At 47.2% G+C, this 16475-nt stretch overlaps 1 protein-coding gene across 6 annotated transcripts in view; it reads left to right on the top strand.

Moving 5' to 3' along the window:
- The window catches only part of Alkbh3 (alkB homolog 3, alpha-ketoglutarate dependent dioxygenase), a 34533-nt gene extending 18952 nt beyond the window's left edge, over positions 1-15581 (top strand). For 4 of the 6 annotated variants that reach the window (XM_010612529.3, XM_010612527.3, XM_010612525.3 and 1 more), the window contains exons 9-10: positions 11615-11713; positions 12435-15578. In XM_010612529.3, the coding sequence (XP_010610831.1) occupies positions 11615-11713; positions 12435-12527 (192 nt within the window). In that variant the 3' untranslated portion in view covers positions 12528-15578. Of the gene's footprint in view, positions 1-11614; positions 11714-12434 lie in introns of all 6 variants that reach the window. The other 2 variants (XM_010612531.3, XM_010612530.3) reach the window with 2 other exon arrangements.
- Positions 15582-16475: the final 894 nt, after the last annotated feature.

Raw genomic sequence — 16475 nt, 5'->3', positions numbered from 1 at the left:
GCGGCGGAACCTCTGAGCTAAATCTCTGGCCCAGTGGTTTAACTTTTGACAGCTAGCTAAGTTTGAACTGTGCAGCATTTCATAGAGCAGTGCTGGGGCCCCACCAATGCGGTTCTGGTCTTCCACATCCATTTTGAGAGGTTGCGAGAAATAGCTGAAAGAAATTGCTGATAACTGTGGTCCTTTTAAAACATTCCCTACTGAAATTGAGAAAGTCCTGTTTTGTTTCCTGTGTTTGACCCCAAGCTTGGTAGAGTACGCTTATCTATCTCCTTTATACTTACTCCTTTTTTTTTTTTTTTTTTTTGTAAATGGAAATAATTGGTAGTGCATGGGAGTAATCAAAAAGTGTTCCTGTGAAAGTTTTTCCATGCAGTAATCAGTGAGTTTTTAACTTATTATAAATGGTGGATGTCATGGAGACTTAATCAGAAATTGAAAAGGAAATGAAAAGCAGTAAAACTAGAGTCTAGGTCTCCCTTAGCTGAGAGGGAAGAGAGCAGGAGACTCGAGAGGATGAGGCAGCCTGAGGATCAGAAGTAGTGGCTGGGGGTTGGAGCTCCTGTCTCCAGGGTTGTGTGTGCCTTGGAGAGTGTGAGTAAAGGAATGTGTGTGTTTACTGGGTCAGGGTAGAAGATCCTGCTACATCTTGAATAATCTTCAGACTTGAGATTCTTGAATTATTATTCACTTCCTTGGGGCCTGGTATCGGGCTAGAATCCATGCCTTCATGCTCCAAAGTCCGTATGGCCAGTGACAGTTTTGATTTAGGAGAACAAAGTTTCCCTAAGTGACTCACTGTGTTTCTGTGTGTGCCATGGTGAGGTATGGTGTCTACTTGCAAATGTGACTCTCTTCAAACTTAGGGTAATGGTAGAGGTTTTTTTCGTTCTTTTGCTCTTATCCAAGAACTATTTCTCGTGGTTTCCTCAGATTGTATCCTCTGGGAAGGTGACTGCCTGGCAGAGAGGAAAGAGCTCACTGTGTTTGTGTAAGGGAGGAGGCCCCACCCTGCAGCCCCTGAGCCATGTGAGGAGCAGAGCAGGTGACAAGACGGGACGTGCGTGGGGCCGGTCATGGGACTCCTGAGTCTCGGGAAGAGCAGATCACGGGCGGATCCGCGATTTTCAAAGATTGCTTTGGTACTGCACAGAGCTTGAACTAGAAAGGAGCAGGAGCAGAAGCAAGGAGACCAGTTAGGCATTGTTAGACCTTTTTCTTCCTCGGAGCAAGGGAGATAAACAGCAGCAGGACAGGTTGCATGGCGTGAGCTCAGCGGAGCTGGGATTTCTAAGGAGGCGTGGGAATAGCAGTCTGCCCAGAGTCACGGAGGAGCAAGTAGAATGCGCCCTCGCTGGCTCTGGCACTACTGAACGGAGAGGTGCGATCGCCTTCACACGGGACGGCTTGGGGAATGTGCAGCCTTCTGGGGACAGCCAGCGCCTACTTAGAACAAGAAGGAAGAAGGAGCCTTCAGAGCTCGGAGGTTAAAGGGCTAGGCGAGCTCGCTCCTTTGCGAATGGGAATTCTGAAGGACACAGGGAGGTGCCGCAGGGGGATCCCGGGGTCCAGGAGCTGTCGGGAATGAGTGTCCTGTTGACCATGACTGGCAGAACTTGCACCTCTGCTGTGACTGAGGGCAGCAGCGGAGTTTGTTTTCAGGAGCTCTTAGAGGATGCAGGACCTTTGTTTCTGGTGTTTCAATCTTGGCCGAAGCTCTCTGAAGATAGCACTTCTTCTAAGCTCACTTCTTGGAGATCCTCTGTTACTAAGAGTGCGGTCCTTATCCCAGTAACTTCTGATTTGAAGTACACCGGCAGAATGGCTGCTGGGGGAGTGCAGCCAAGTTTGTTTTTGCTTCAATTCAGTAACTTCTCACCCCATCCCCCAGTGCTATATCTGAAAGGGAACAGCGACGCCCAACAACTGGTCCACGTACACCGAGAGGTCCGACTGGAGATTTTATTCAAGGGGTGGGAGTAGTGAGAGAGAGCAGAGAGAGAGAGAGAGAGAGAGGAGGAAGAAGAAGAGAGGAAGAGAAGAAAACAAAGAAAGGAAGGTCCTTTTATTGGTTTTGAGCTGGGCTGTTGCTTATTCATGAGGAGAGGGCTACTTTTAACCTATCACAGGCCAGGTTGTTCAGCCCTGCAGAAACAGGTTTCAGCTTCTCTGTCTCGCTGTGGCCTTGGTGGGAGGGAAACTAAAGATAAGGGCATGAAGTCATTCTAAAAGCCAAGAAGCACCAGGAAAATGCAGCCTGTGATGGCGGTGTCACAGCATACTTTTAACATGATCAATTCCCTAACAATATCGATAGTTTTGTAACACCGAACAGTAAACACCTTTGGCACGTATTTCCCTTTAAATGTAATTTACCTTTCCAGGTGTCCAGTTGAGAGGAAAGGCAGGAGCATCCCTGCTATTTTGGGCTGTATGTAGTGTTCTCTTTTCCATGCCCAGGCCTCGAAGCTCTTCTTTCAGCAGGCCCTGGTGAGCTTTGTTATGGGGCTGTTGCGATCTCAGGATGTAGCCCAGTGTGGTGATGTGCGCCTGTGATTCCAGGACTCTGGGAGGCTGAGGCAGGAACATTGCAGCTTTGAGCTTGGGCCACTTAGTGACTTAGCAAAAATAAAAATAAAAATAAAAAGTGGAGAAGAGATGGGATGTAGCTCAGTACAAAGGCCCTGGGTTCAATTCCCAGTACTACAAAAAACAAAAAACAAAATCCAAGGGTATCTCAGGTAGCGGATGATCAGTTGTCCCTATCAGTCTTTTCTGCTTCTTTTTTGTTCACCTCACCAGAATCTTCTAAGCCTGAGGAATGCCAGAAATTGGGACAGTTTGGTACAAGCCCAAAGATCTGTGTGAATTAAAAACTGTTTTGAACCAATAACCTCAAAGCTGTGCTTTTCCAGCTAACCTCTTACTTTGAAGATCTTATTTCAGAAACAGTTGCTTCTGTTTTCGAAGTAATGGACTTCAGGTCAATGCCAAGGATGTGGTCATTTAGACGTGGGTTGAGTCAGCAGAATAACTCTGCAGAGATAACTCCGTGGGATCCTGGCTGCATTTGCTCCCTAATTTCCATAGTTAATATGTTTTGTTTATGTCAGCTTTTACAAATATATCACCACCATGCACAGGAAAGCTCAGCTGTGTTCTTGAGTCAGCACAAGAACTTTGCAGCCTGCACGTAGGTGCGAGCTTGGGTGACTTGTGAAGCAGTCTTGAACCCAACTAGGCTTTCACGGGTGAGGCTACACTCCGGTGTGGGGGAGCAGGCTGAAAAGCAGTGCTCTACATCGACAAAACAGGCATTGTTGGCACAGCCATAAATTAGGAGATAGGGCAGGTAAAGAGACAGTTAGGTCTCAGCAGGTAAATAACTGCACTGAGTTTTCAGGTGTCATCTCAGTCTGCAAAAAAAAAGAAAAGCCTCCACTATCTTGTCAAATAACTTCACCATTTACCTGATCCTTGGACCAGAGAGCTAAGGAAATTGCTATTGTGTCTATTACTATGTCGAGAAAACCTGTTTGACCCTTGACATTCTGTCATCTTGATTTTGTTCTTGCTTTTGAAGCACAGATTTGGGGCTGGAGCTGGAGCTCAGGGGTAGAGTACATGCTTAGCATATGCAAGGCCTGAAGTTCAGTCTCCAGCACCACAAAAAAAAAAAAAAAAAAAAAAAAAAAAAAAAAAAAAGATCTGGAATAAGTTTTCTACCCTACAGTCTCCCTTTCTTTACTATTTGACCCTGTCTTGAAACATCTGCTTGCTAGCTCTTTCCTTATACTCTGCTAACATTACACTGTGCCATTGACCAAAAATCAACACCTTGGCCTCAATCACCCTCTTTTCCCTTTCTTGTAATATTGGTCACCAGTGTCTGTCTTCCCTGGCTGTGGATGTAGGCCATGGATTAGCTGCCTTTTCTTTGTCCTCTTGGGTTCTAAAATCCTGTCTTGTCTTAGTTCTTTCCATACTTTTCTCATATTTCTCTGTTTCCTTTGGGGTTTGTTACATTCAACCGCTTAAACCTGGAAGTCAGGATTATCTGTGATTCTCTTATCTTTTCTGCATTGTTTTTGAGACAATTATAAAATGGCAGTAGATTGTAAACACCATATTGGGCAGGGTCTCCTCCTTTCTGTCTTGTTTATCGTGATGTCTCCAGCATTGAGCACCGAGTGTATGTGCTTTGGTTGGGTAAGCAAATAAACAGGACCTCACTAATTTTAGAGCTGTAACCACTCTTCTTTTGGTAGGATGACTTCTGAATCTCTCAACTCCAGGTTTTTAATCTCAGTTTCTAGTCCACACTTTCTACATGTTCAGGAGGCATCTCCACTTAATAACAGCATGTGTAACTTCCAAACTGAAAGTATAGAACTGGATTCATTATTGTTCTCAGAAAAAAACCGCAGTCCCACCTGCCAAGTCTGTTTATGATAGCACTGTTCTCTTGGTCAAGTTAATGTGAGTTATTTCCAGTTCTTCCTCATTCCCTTGTGTCTATGAAATCAATGCACAAAGTATCTTTTTTGGGGCGGGAGCAGAGCCTCGCTGTGCTTCCCAGGCTGGCTTCAGGCTCATGATCTTCCTGATTCAGCCCCTCCAAGTAGCTGGGATTACAGGTGTGAAGCCATGCCTGGTTCTTTAATTCTTTACTGACTGTCTAAAGAACCTGTCCATCTTATAGCAGTCATCTTCATACCAGCCTTTTTTTCTTTAAACCTCATGCTCCAAAAACTGGAATTACCTCTTTCCCCTTAATGTTCTTAATTCCAGTCTTTGCTCCCTCTGATCTGTCCAGGGTCCAAATTTGCCAGGTAGTATTTTCAGGAACAGTTCTTTCCTGCCTCTCTGTCTACTTCTCCCCATCCCTGACAATATTAATTTAGTACCTGCTGTTTCGTCAGGTCCTACGCTCAGCTCTGAGTATGTAGCAACGAATGTGACAAATCTGATCCCTGCTAGGCAATCAACCAAAAAGTCACAACTAGATTTTAAGTAATGGGGTTATAACATGATCTGGCTCAATTTCTAAAAGCTTACTCTGGTTGCCGTGTGAAGAATCGCTAGGGGAGACTCATGGAAGACGGCAACAGTGGTGTCAGTGGGAGGCTGCAGGCTTGGACGGAGCTCTAGTGGGAGGAAGAGAAGTGAGTGGATTTGAGGATAGACCAGGAGAACTGGCTGCATTTTACAGCTTCACATGTGAGGTGAGAATCAAGAATGACTCCCACGTTTCTGCCTGAGCAGTTAGTGGATGGAGGTGGGATGAACTCCGTTGGAGGTGGAGAGGGATTTCTTCATTTGATTTCGTCCTTATTTAAGTTTCCTCATCTACTCACTACGGAAGTCGGGTTCAGCTGACAGGCTTGGGTGAGAGCTGGGACCATCACAACAACCACAGCATTGAATAGCAAGTGCGTGATGCTGACTTTGTGCCCAGCTGTGTTCTAAGTGCTTCACACCAAATCCCTCAGAGACTCAGAAGCTGACGTTATTGTCCCCACTGCACAGATGAGGGGGCTGGGACCCAGATCACTGTACAAAATGGCTCATTGGTTGAATTAAAAGTAATAATACAGATAACGTGTAAAGCTGTATCGCCTCTTGGCCCTTTGGCTGAGATCAAGCGTAATGTGTGAGGCTGTGATATTGCACATTGTTGCTCTGGGCAAGAGAAGGAGGAGTGTAAAGCTGAGCTGCAGCTCCCTGCTTTTGTCACTTTGTTTTCCGACCCAACAAATTCTTCATTTGCTCGCCCTTAAACGAAGGCTAACATGGAAGCTCCTAGGCCAGTGTGCTGTGGGCTCCCCCTGTTCCCAGACAATCACTCCTGCTGCTGATCACCTCCCTGCTCCCCCTTGGGCATGTTCTCCACCTCCTGGCTCCCTCAGATCCGCTCCAAGCCGCAAGGGCCAGCGGAGGCCCAAGCTAAGACTAGATCCTTTGTGTTGCGTGCTTCCTGCGGGCGTGGGAACTGAGACACAGGTAGCTGGCTCTTATTGGGCTTTGTCTGTCCTTTCTGCTTTTGTTTTTAATAAGTAAAATGATGGGGGTTTTCTTAGCTAAACAGTTCATCGAGGAGCAGCGATGACCTGGAAAAGCAAATGCCTCACTGTTAACCAAGATCAGTCATGTGGTGGCATATTGTGCTGTTGTAGGCCTCTTCTGATTGGGCTGGGGTGAGAAGATGAGTGGAACTTGGGGTGAAGTGGCCTGGGCTGTCAGGGAGTGTAGCAAGTGACAGCTGGCCGTGGGCTGCCAGGCCACAGGGGCCTCTGACATGGGAGTTAAAGAGGGTGGGCGTGTCTTGGGCCGGTCAGCAGTGCAGCTGGGGAGGCCTTCAGACTTGTGGATGCTGCCCAGTAGTTTTATTTTCAATTTTTTAGTTTAATGTTTAAAATGAGTACATGTCTGTAGTACATGATGGCTACATTCCTCGTAGGGAGTTGTAGGTGTACATAACGCATTGTAATTCTTTTTGCTTCCCCTTCTCTTACCCTCCCTCCATCTCTTGGTCCCCTTCCCTTTTGCAAAAGATATGTCTCCCTGTTTGCTTTTACCAGTCTTTTATTTGACTCTTCAACGTACTTATGCTTTGGGTTACTCATATAAGAAAATCCATGCTACGTGTAAGCTTGTGCGTCTGATTTATTTCATTCAACGTTATGGTCTCGAGGTGCATCCATTCTCCTACAAATGACTCAAGCTTATCCTTCTTTGTAGCAGAGTAGTACCCCATTGTGCATAAATACATTTTCTTTGCCCATTCATTATTAATGGGTATACAGGCTGCTTCTGAGAGTGGCTGTTATGAGTTATATGGCTATAAACACGGCATGCTTGTGTCACTGTAATATGATGTCAGCACTTTCAGGGAGATACCTAGAAGGGGAATAGCTTGGTCAACTTTTTATCTTTAGGTTTTTGAGGACCTGCTAAGTATTTTTAAAGAAGCTGAATTAGTTGCCCGAATTTATAACTCAGGATATTTCACATAAAAACCCCATGTAGCAGCTTCCCTGGAAAACCCAGAAGATACACGACACCGTGGAGCAGTGAGCAGGGGCGCCCCGCCCCTCTGCACCGTGCTGCACCGAGCTCCTGCCCTTCCTTTCATCCCTTGCTGGTGTTTGCCCTTGGTACAGCATAAGAGGGAGCTGTGTGGTTAGGACAGCAGTGTTGGGGCGGCAGCTTACTGTACAGAGCGCAGCATGGTGGACAGAAAAGGCTTTAGAGCCAGGTAGGCCTGCATTCCTAAGGCAGCCCTCCCTCCTGCCAGCTCTTTGCACTGGACAAGTGCTTTTTCTCCACTCCCTCTGCTCGTGATGAAGTGGGTGGTACCTTCTCCTGGCCCGTAGGGCTTGTAGTGAAGATTTACAAAAATCAATCAGTCTGTTTCTCTTAGCATGCGTGGTCCACCGTGGTTGATCCTATCTAAAACGCCTAACTGGAGGCCTGGGATTGAGTACCTGGAAACAAAGGGGTTGGGGTTAAACTAGTGGTGAAATACTTCCCTAAGCTTGCATGAAGCCCTGGGTTGGTCCCCAGCACCACCAGAAAAAAAAGTGAAAGAAAAAAGTAGAAAACCGAAGAACTCAAAACCAAAAATTCCAGGTAGACTAAAGAGTTAAATCTAAAATATGTAATTTTATGTTTTTTTAACTAAAAGGAAATGCAGTTGTATATTTAACTTTTTCTCAGGATGCGAAAAGACTTTCTAAGCATAAAAACCGTGAAGGAGAGCCAAAGAAAGGTCAGTGGAGTTGGCTCTAGAAATGTCTGAACTCTTCTATGTTAAATAACATAAACAGTTAAAAGGTGAGTAGCAAGTAAGAAAAGTATTTTTGAAACTTAGGACAAAAGGCAAACCTCTTACTGCCTGTGGCTGTAGATCCATAAGGAAAACGTTAGCATCCCCATAGAACAGTGGACATGAACAGTTCACAGCAGAAGAGTTCCTGACAGCAAAAACATGTCAAAGAATGCTGATTCCAGTGAGCTGTCGTTTTCCCCATTGTCACGTTTTCCTGATGGAATTGGAAGTTGCTACAGTCTTCTCAAAACAGCAGTTTAGCAGTATAAATTAAGTGCCTCAAAGTGCACAGCCTTGGAGCCAGTAATTCCACTTTTAAGAACATATCCTAGGTATATATGTAGAGATATTTTTACTTTAAATGTAGTTGCAGTAATCTTATTTTCTTTCTCCTTTAAAAAAATAGTACTGGTATATTAAAATCTCAGTCTCCATTGTGTTCTGCACTGCTGTATACTTAACATTAGCACAGCCCTTGATGTACATAAGTGGTCAAAAGTATTTGAGTTTAAAGAAAGGATGTATTCATACAAAGGAATATATAACATTTAAAGATGTAGAAAAATGCTCACATATGTTAAAATGTAGAGCACACAATCGTACCTATGAAATATTCTGTGTGTTGTGTGAGCTCTGAGTACTCTGTGTGTGATAGACCCTCACAAGACCACACAGCACTTCCCTTATGGTGTTTCTGAGAGTACTAAGACAGACACTGAACAAGTGATTAAAATCGTCTTTCACACCAATTTGTGTTACATCTATATGCCATCAAGGAAAAAAAAAAACTGTAATAGTGATTGATTGATTGATTGATTGATTGATTTTTTGGTCCTGGGGATCAAACTAGGGACCTTGTACAGGCAGGTGGCAGAACCACTGAGCTAAATCCCTGGCCCTTTGTAATCATGATTTTAAAGCAATGGTGATTTCAACTTCTAAGACACTTGTCATAGGGCAAGAAAGGAGTGATTACATGAGAAATCTGAATTTCATACAATGAATTGTCTTACAATGAGGAAAATTCTTAGGAAGCTTTCTTAGGAAAATTTATTTCTAATAAAAGGGAAAATTCCTCCATTGGAAGGTTAGTAATATAACATAAATAGGCCCGGATTTTTCCCCGCTAGGTCACATTTCTCTAAAGGAGACTGAATGGGGTAACCTCTTGTAGAGGTAGAGGCAGAAGCTGTGAGAAGCCCCCGCTTTCCGTGGAGAAGCACAATGAAGCGTTAAGATCAATGGGCCGGGTTGGGAAGGGAGTAGACGTGTTGGTCAGCATTAAGATACCTTTTGCTTTTTTGATCTTCTGGTAAGGCTTCAAGTGTGTGGAAAACCAAGAATGTCAACAGGAAAGCCCACCCTGCAGACTGATTGTGACCCTACAAGCTGCTCTTAACCAGTATCAGGGATGGAAAATTTTTCCCTGCAGCAGTGGTTTCTGGGAGTGTGTTTTGTTTGGAAGGAAGTCTGAAGTGAAGGAGAAGAGCTGCAGAGATGTGTTTTGGTGACCTGACCATGCTTAGTGACCGTGGATGCGCTGCCACTGCTGCTTATCCTGCTGTCAGCCAGGGCTTTCCGCAGGGCCCTCGGCCTTCCTTATGCGCCCTAGGTAGGAAAGGGCTCCATGCATCCTGGCCAAGTTAAAGGGTGGCACTATGCTCTGTTGCATTCCTGGCCTCAAAAAGGAAGGTCACTTTTGTGAGCTCTGTTGCCCTGATAGGTTCCCTTGACCTCTTTCCTGTCCATCTCCTTCAAATTAGTATTGTGCTTTTTAAGCCACAGGCGTGGGAAGGAATAAATAACAAACTGCAGAGTGATGCCTTCACCTCAAAGCCGGCACGCTGCGTATTGCCATCTCCTTTGTGGCCTCATGCAAGCGTCTCCCTCCCTCGGGAAGACTCCCCTTTGATTTTTAGGTGTGACTGGTGCTTATGTTGGAGGTAACATGTTCAAACCCACTGGAAGCTTTTTCTCATTTGAAAAATCCGAATCTTAGAATTAAGTGGAGTGTGAATCTGTTAAACTTCGTTTTTTTTTTTCCATTGGTACTATTTCCCTCTTGCATTTGGAATTCTCTCTCACTTTTGAGGTACATCCCTGCTTCATGTTTCCAGGTGGAATTACAGTGCTCATTTCCCCATTGCGCCTCCTCCCCCAGTGATGTTTTTGGTGTTCTAAGAGATCTTCACCTCAGAATTGTTCTCAACTTGTGGTTAGATGTCTTTCCTCTGTGTTTTACTTTATTCTCCTAAGTGTCAGTACTTAATGTATACGTTCAGACTATCTTACCCTCCCTGATTATGTGGAGGGTAGCAGAAATTCTGCTTCTAGCTGAGATCCTTGCTTTGGTAACTGCCTGTACAGCCCAAATTAAGGAGCCTTGGACCTTTAATCTTGTGGGTACTGCACTCCTTTCTGTTACCTTCTCTCCAGGAGAACGGTCATCTCCTCAGTCTGCTCTGCTTTTCTCAGAGAGCCATCTGAGATGGAGCTGGGTGTCCAGAGCTAGGCAGGGTCACCTTCCTACTGCTCATGGTTGGCTCAGCAGTCAGGTGAACATGATAGCACTTCCTTACTCCTGAAGAGAAAAAGTGATGCACACTTCAAATCCGTCACTAAAACCACAAGTTAATTTCAAACATCACATATCTTCTGCCTGTAAAAATTATGACTATCCCTGAAAAAGTCATTGCCAAGGGTTGGGCCTTAGAATTTAGACTGTTTATGCGAGTTCCTTATTGTTTTGATTTTGATTTTCCTGTGGGAAATAATTGTAAACAGTCAGGTTCTTAGAATCACCCATACAGTAAGAAATATAAACACAGTATTGCACTGAAATCCATCCTGCGGTGACCCCATGTAACCCCTGCCTTCGTGTTGAAGCGCGTGCATGGTGAGGCCAAAGCTCGGGGAGCTCAGCTCCACCGCAGTCTCAGCGTTTGATGTGTCTTCACTGCTGTGAGCAAGGCAGTTCTCCTTTACTGTCTCCTCCGTCAGCCGTGAGGCAGGAGTCACACCCTCTGTTGATTGCTTTACAGGCTGACTGCAGTGGACATAAGTTGATTTTGAGCTCTCTGGCAGAAAGGGACAGCGTAAATATAAAGTATGTGTGCTCTGATCGTTCAGGAGCTGTGCTCCACTCTGCAAGCCCACACAGCCAGGCTTCGTTTGGCAGCCCTGTTCTGGTCAGGCCAGAGTGCTCCTTGAGAAGGCCTTGCTGTTTTGTGTTCTGGAAACAGACAGGAATGCATCTCCAGAGTAGCCCCGGGAAGAGCTGCGACTGTTTGGACCTAGGTGCCAGGGAGTGAATTAACACACATCGTGGAAGGTTGAAGCAGCGCTCAGCCCAAGTCTTGGCTAACAGGCCATTTGCCCCACGCAGTGTTGCAGTGTAGAGTACACGTAAGACAGAGGGAAGAATCCTCGTGATTTTCCGTCCCTCCCTGGGCCGGAGCAGGCTTCTGCACAGTTTGAACGGCGATGATGGTGACAGCTAGCTCCTCCGACAGTATTCACCGTGCCCCCGACTCCGTAAGATATCAGTGGAGGCTCACAGCAGCCCCGCGTGCCAGGTGTTAGCATCATCCCTGTTACCAACGAGCAAATCAAGGCACAGAAGCGAAATCACTTACTGAAGGCCAAACAGCTGCCAAGTGACTGAGCAGTGTGGGAGCCCCAGTCTGGCCGAGGACAGCAGCTTCCATTTCTCTGACTGTTGTCAGTCTCTGTCACCTTTGCTCACACAGCAGAAAATTCAGGGCACTGCGTGCTGTTTTCCAGGAAGAGAACGGAGACTACACCTATGTGGAAAGAGTGAAGATACCTTTGGATCACGGGGCCCTGTTGATCATGGAAGGAGCGACGCAAGCTGACTGGCAGGTGAGGTCGCGTAGGAATGGCAGAGGGAGAGTCATTTCCCCGTAAATGGGGTCAGAAGCAGGCCGCTGTGAGAAGGGGCCAGAGCCAATCAGTGGACATCGTTTCCGAGGTGGGTGTTTGGGCACTGCCGAGCGCCCAGGCAGCCCCGCGGTTCCCAGCGAGCTTTCTGTGCTAGTGGACGTGTTCTGTATCTCTGCTGCCCACTGGCGTAGCCACTAGTGCAATGCGACTGTTGACCACTTGAAGTGTGACAAGTGTGCTCAAGAACCGCATCCTGAATGCCACCTATTTGAATTTGCAGTAAGCACAGGCTCTCACGGTGGGCTGCACAGCTCCACTGCTAGGCCGGGCCATTTTTAGGCCAATTCATTTTTAAGTTACGTGTGTTATTGTACAAATGCCTAGCAAGAGAATGGAATCTCATGACTCTCTTTGACCTTCTCCATTTATATATTTTGTTTTGTTTTTATGAGATTTGGAAAAAATGACAGGAATCTGAGAAGAGGAGCAGCATCTAGAAAAGCTGAAAATGTCTCACTGTAAAGCTGCTAGCATAGCCCAGTGGGGTTGGCTGGAGACTGGAAGGAAGGGTAACATTTTTCACAAAACTTTAAAGGCTTGGACAGGGTAAAACAGAAATATTTCTGTGTCCTCATAAATAAGTTGCAATTTAAAATGTATGTGTTATTTATACCCAGGAGTTATTTATATTTCCATGTAGCATCGAGTGCCCAAAGAATACCACTCCAGAGAACCGAGAGTAAACCTGACCTTTCGTACTGTGTATCCAGACCCCGGTGGGGCGCCCCGGTGACCACGCTTTGTGGAGAAGCCTTTGGGTGCTGTGACTGAGCCTGCACGGCCCTCTGGCAGAAGACACTGCAGGAGGCTGCTCCAGCTTCCCCGGGATGCAGCTGTTTGGAAGATGGGGGCATTTGGTTCCCGGCTCACTGTCCCATTAAACGAGAGCCCCTAGCAATTCAATTGTAATTTGTCCACCGCAGGAACAGTTATTCTGAAGCACATCTCAAAACCACGCATTATCTTTAGGCAAGTTAAAAACTACTGTGGCTGTGCTTGCAGATGATTTGGGCCATAATCTGTTTTTCTCCTGCCCTCCCCCTGCAGTCTGAAGAAATGTGAATGGCCTCGTGTATCTGGGGAAAATCTGCACGTGTTTGTCCATTATGACGTCCGTGGAGCAGAGATATAAATACATGTCAGCAGCTCTGGAGCCTTCTGGGGGCAGACAGCTGCAGAAACCCAAACAGAGGTGGCTTCGGGAGCCTTGCTGAAGTCTGTCTTGGCTCTGTCACATCCCAACCTGTGTGTTATTGTAGTGGAAAGCTGTACATGCAGGGCACGCTCTGGGGAATACTCCTCTAGATGAAGGGTGGGGGGGTGCTCTCCCCTCAGGCAGTCGCCCGACACCTACGGTACCAGAAAATACGGCCCTTTGGGTAAGGAAGAAGAGCTGAGGATTCGTGAGAAGCAGGCTGAAATGTTGGCAGAAGAGCAGCAAATGCCCTGTTAGTGACAGCTGTTCCACATAGATTAGGTTCCCCTGGAGAATCACTTGAGTCATTTAAAGCCAGCCGGATAGAAGCGAGAGCAGACCTACAGGGAATAGGCCAAGTGAGCTCATGCTCCTCCCCACCCGACTCAAGCAGCCCCGTGACTAAGGCTGGCTGTGACTCCGTGTTCCCTTGTGCACCGTTTCTGAGGTTCAGAGGTTAGTCTGTGATGTCACCGAGGTTCCCAAAACCGAACAGAGTGGCTGCCCTTCTTGCATCCTAAAAGCACGTGTTCCCGTGCCCTCTGGACTCAGGAGCAGTGTGCCAGGTGAACGCCAGATGAGGTAGGGAGACCCAAGAGGGAGACAGTGCACTTAACTGGATGAAAGTAGGGCAGAGGAGTCAGAGGTTCTCTGCCTGTGGGGAAGATTTGCAGCACCCTCTTGCTTTTTATCTTGTTTCCTTCCAACTGTAAGGTCAGTGATCCCCATGATCGTGGTGAAGTGCCAGCAGCAGGGCAAACTTACTCAGAGCTGGAGCTGGCCTGTAGCACCATGCTTGGCCGGGTTGTGTGTCTGTCTCTGTCTCTCAACGTGTATAGCTTCTGTCTGTGAGACACACTAAATGCTTTTTTTATACCTTGAGCATCATACCGAAACTTCCAAAGAAGAATGTGTAAATCCCACAAAATCAACTCTGTGAAGTCCTAGCTGTTCTCCTATTAAAGCAAATAAAGCCTGGCCAGGGTGGTACAGCCAGCTCTGGTTTGGGGCGTGTTGCATGACACTGGGAAATTCCCCTTCCATTCTTTACTAACTGAACTGCCAGATGGCTCCACGTCTTCCAGCACCCGCCCCCCCAGTGTAGGGTCACTGCCGCCCAGCATTTGATCTCTTCACTTGTCACATGCCTCTGTCTGTCGGGGAAACAAATTCCTCCTCTCCAGCAGACAGATCAGGCCACCACCACCTGGGTTTCCTGGTCAGAGCGTCAAATCTGAGCCTTTGTGTCTCAGTGTCACTGTAGCCTGCCATTTATTTCCACCACTGAGATAATGTCCCTTCTGAAACAGTGTCAAGTAGGTAGTTGCCACAGAATAAAACTGCAGAGTTTAGGAATTGGCAGGAAGGACAGCCACGCTCAGCAGATCACCCTTGCCTGTCGCCATGTTTACTGGAAATCCGTGCCACCTTGGAATTGGGGTGAAGCTGGTTTTGCTGATGTTACAGGTAAAGCAAAGAAAGGCAGTGTCTGTAGCCTGAAGAAAAACAGATTCAGGGTTTTCAGCTGCTATTTTTGTCTTTTCTTTTTCTTCTTAAGCACTGTCCTGGGAGCTTGTGTACATGATCCCTAATCCTCTCCACAGTGGGACAAGAAAGAAGAGATCTTGTTCTCATTGTAGAGATGACGAGAAAAGCCTCATCTTAAACAGTTCAGCATGTACACTTGTAGTGGCAGGGCCAGAATTGAGACAACAGGTGAATCCCCAAACGTGTGCTTTCTCAGGTCTGGCTCCGGCAGACGTGGCCACCGCCAACCCCATGCCGCCCGTGTGTTTCCTGCTTTCTTGTGTATCGGGATCTCATCCCTGCTTACTCAACATTAGCATCTTCTGGTCAAAAACTGTTGCCAGCTGGGTTAGCAATTGGTCATTTAATTGGGGAAACTCATTTTGGTGAAATACGGTGCATTTAGAAAAAGCTTCAGCCAACTTTCCTGGCAAGTGTTTCCTACCACATACCTGGAAACCTTCACAGGCAAGGGTTTCTCTGTGGTCCCTTCATCCCTCATCGTGTCTGAATGATGGCCAGACTCGGTATGAGGCTCGTTCCTGTATTTGCCAAACCCACTGCTCCAGCCCAGAGAAGCAGGTCAGGCTGCAGCTCGAGATGCCTCCGCAGCAGGCAGCTTGATTCAACGTGGTCAGGACAGCATGACAGCACCAGGTTGTACCCCTAAACTGCAATCGGGTCCCACTTTGATCCACAAAGACTAAACCGGTAGCACTGCCGGGGACTTACCAGACGTTGGGGGTCACAGCTAATGGACCTTGGGGCACCCATCTCACTTCTGCTGCCTGTGCTGCCATGGCCCTGCCTGGACCCAGGCCCTGCCGAAGCCACCTTGAAGGAGTTAAGGTGGCCCCACAGTGAGTGGGGTGCTCCCGTTGGGGGGGTTGCAGGGAAAGTCCTGACAAGTGATGTGTTCCTGCTCTGCTGGGAATATTTCTTCCTTGGGTTCTGGCAGCTTTTCTCTTGGCTGCAGAATATCTAAGACCCGCTTTGCCTTTTCTGGTCATAAACACTTGTCGTGTTGAATCTGAAGTCTTGATTATTTTATTTTTCTTAACGGCATCTTTGAAAAAGCAGAACGTTTCCATAGTGATGCAATCTGTTTGTTTAAATCTTTTCTTATACATGATTTCCACCTACATGTTCCCTTCCCAGGGACTGGTTTACAACTGCCCTTTCCCCTGCCTCCTGTTGTCTCTGGGAAGAGACCCCCTTATGAGACCCCTGTCAGATGTGTGCTGCTAGAATCCGTGCTTGGACGCGATTCCTGGCTGGGGTCAGTAGGGAAGTGGCCTCAATGTATGTTTATTAGAGTGGAACGCTAGCGGCGCTTTTCCCAGCTGGTTTAGTAGTCACACGCCTCATGTTATAAAAGCCTTCCCCAGCCTGTGACCAGAGCCCTGTGTTGAGCTGGGTATTTGTTAAGTGTTAAAGCTGGGGGCAGACGGTGTCAGAACAGTGTGTGTTGGGGGTGCATCTTGGTGGGGAGGACTTCTCTGCTGTCACTGCCCGTCATGGGACCTGCGATGTCACACTCCCTCAGCGCTGGATGTGTCTGTCAGGCAGGACTCTGGACTGACACCCTCATGTCCAAGAGGGAATAGAGGGTGCTGGAGAGGAAGCTGGAAAGTGTGGTTTGGGCGCCTTGCCTCACAACCTGAGTCACTTATAAAAGCCATCCCATGGATTATTTTTCTAAATGCATGAGGAAACAGAGGCACCTAGAGAATTTCTGGGATCCTGGGATCCACTGACAGTACCCCTGGGTTTCAGTGTGGTCCGCAGCCTCTGCCTCCCCTCGGTGGCCCTAGGCTGACAGCACAAGGGTCTGCACCTGAGCCTTAGGGGGTGGAAGGGCTGAGCTTTCTGGGCCCCTGCGCAGGAAGCAGTGGAATGGGGGGTGGGGGTGGGGTAAGTGGGGGGCCGCGGGCTCTGGAGGGCCTCGTGACCGAGGGG

This window comes from Fukomys damarensis, unplaced genomic scaffold (assembly GCF_012274545.1).
Source record: "Fukomys damarensis isolate Sample0158 unplaced genomic scaffold, DMR_v1.0_HiC HiC_scaffold_27, whole genome shotgun sequence".
NCBI classification, from domain to species: Eukaryota; Metazoa; Chordata; class Mammalia; order Rodentia; family Bathyergidae; genus Fukomys; species Fukomys damarensis.
Note: the sequence above shows the minus strand (reverse complement) of the source record. Positions and strands in the feature narration are given on the sequence as shown.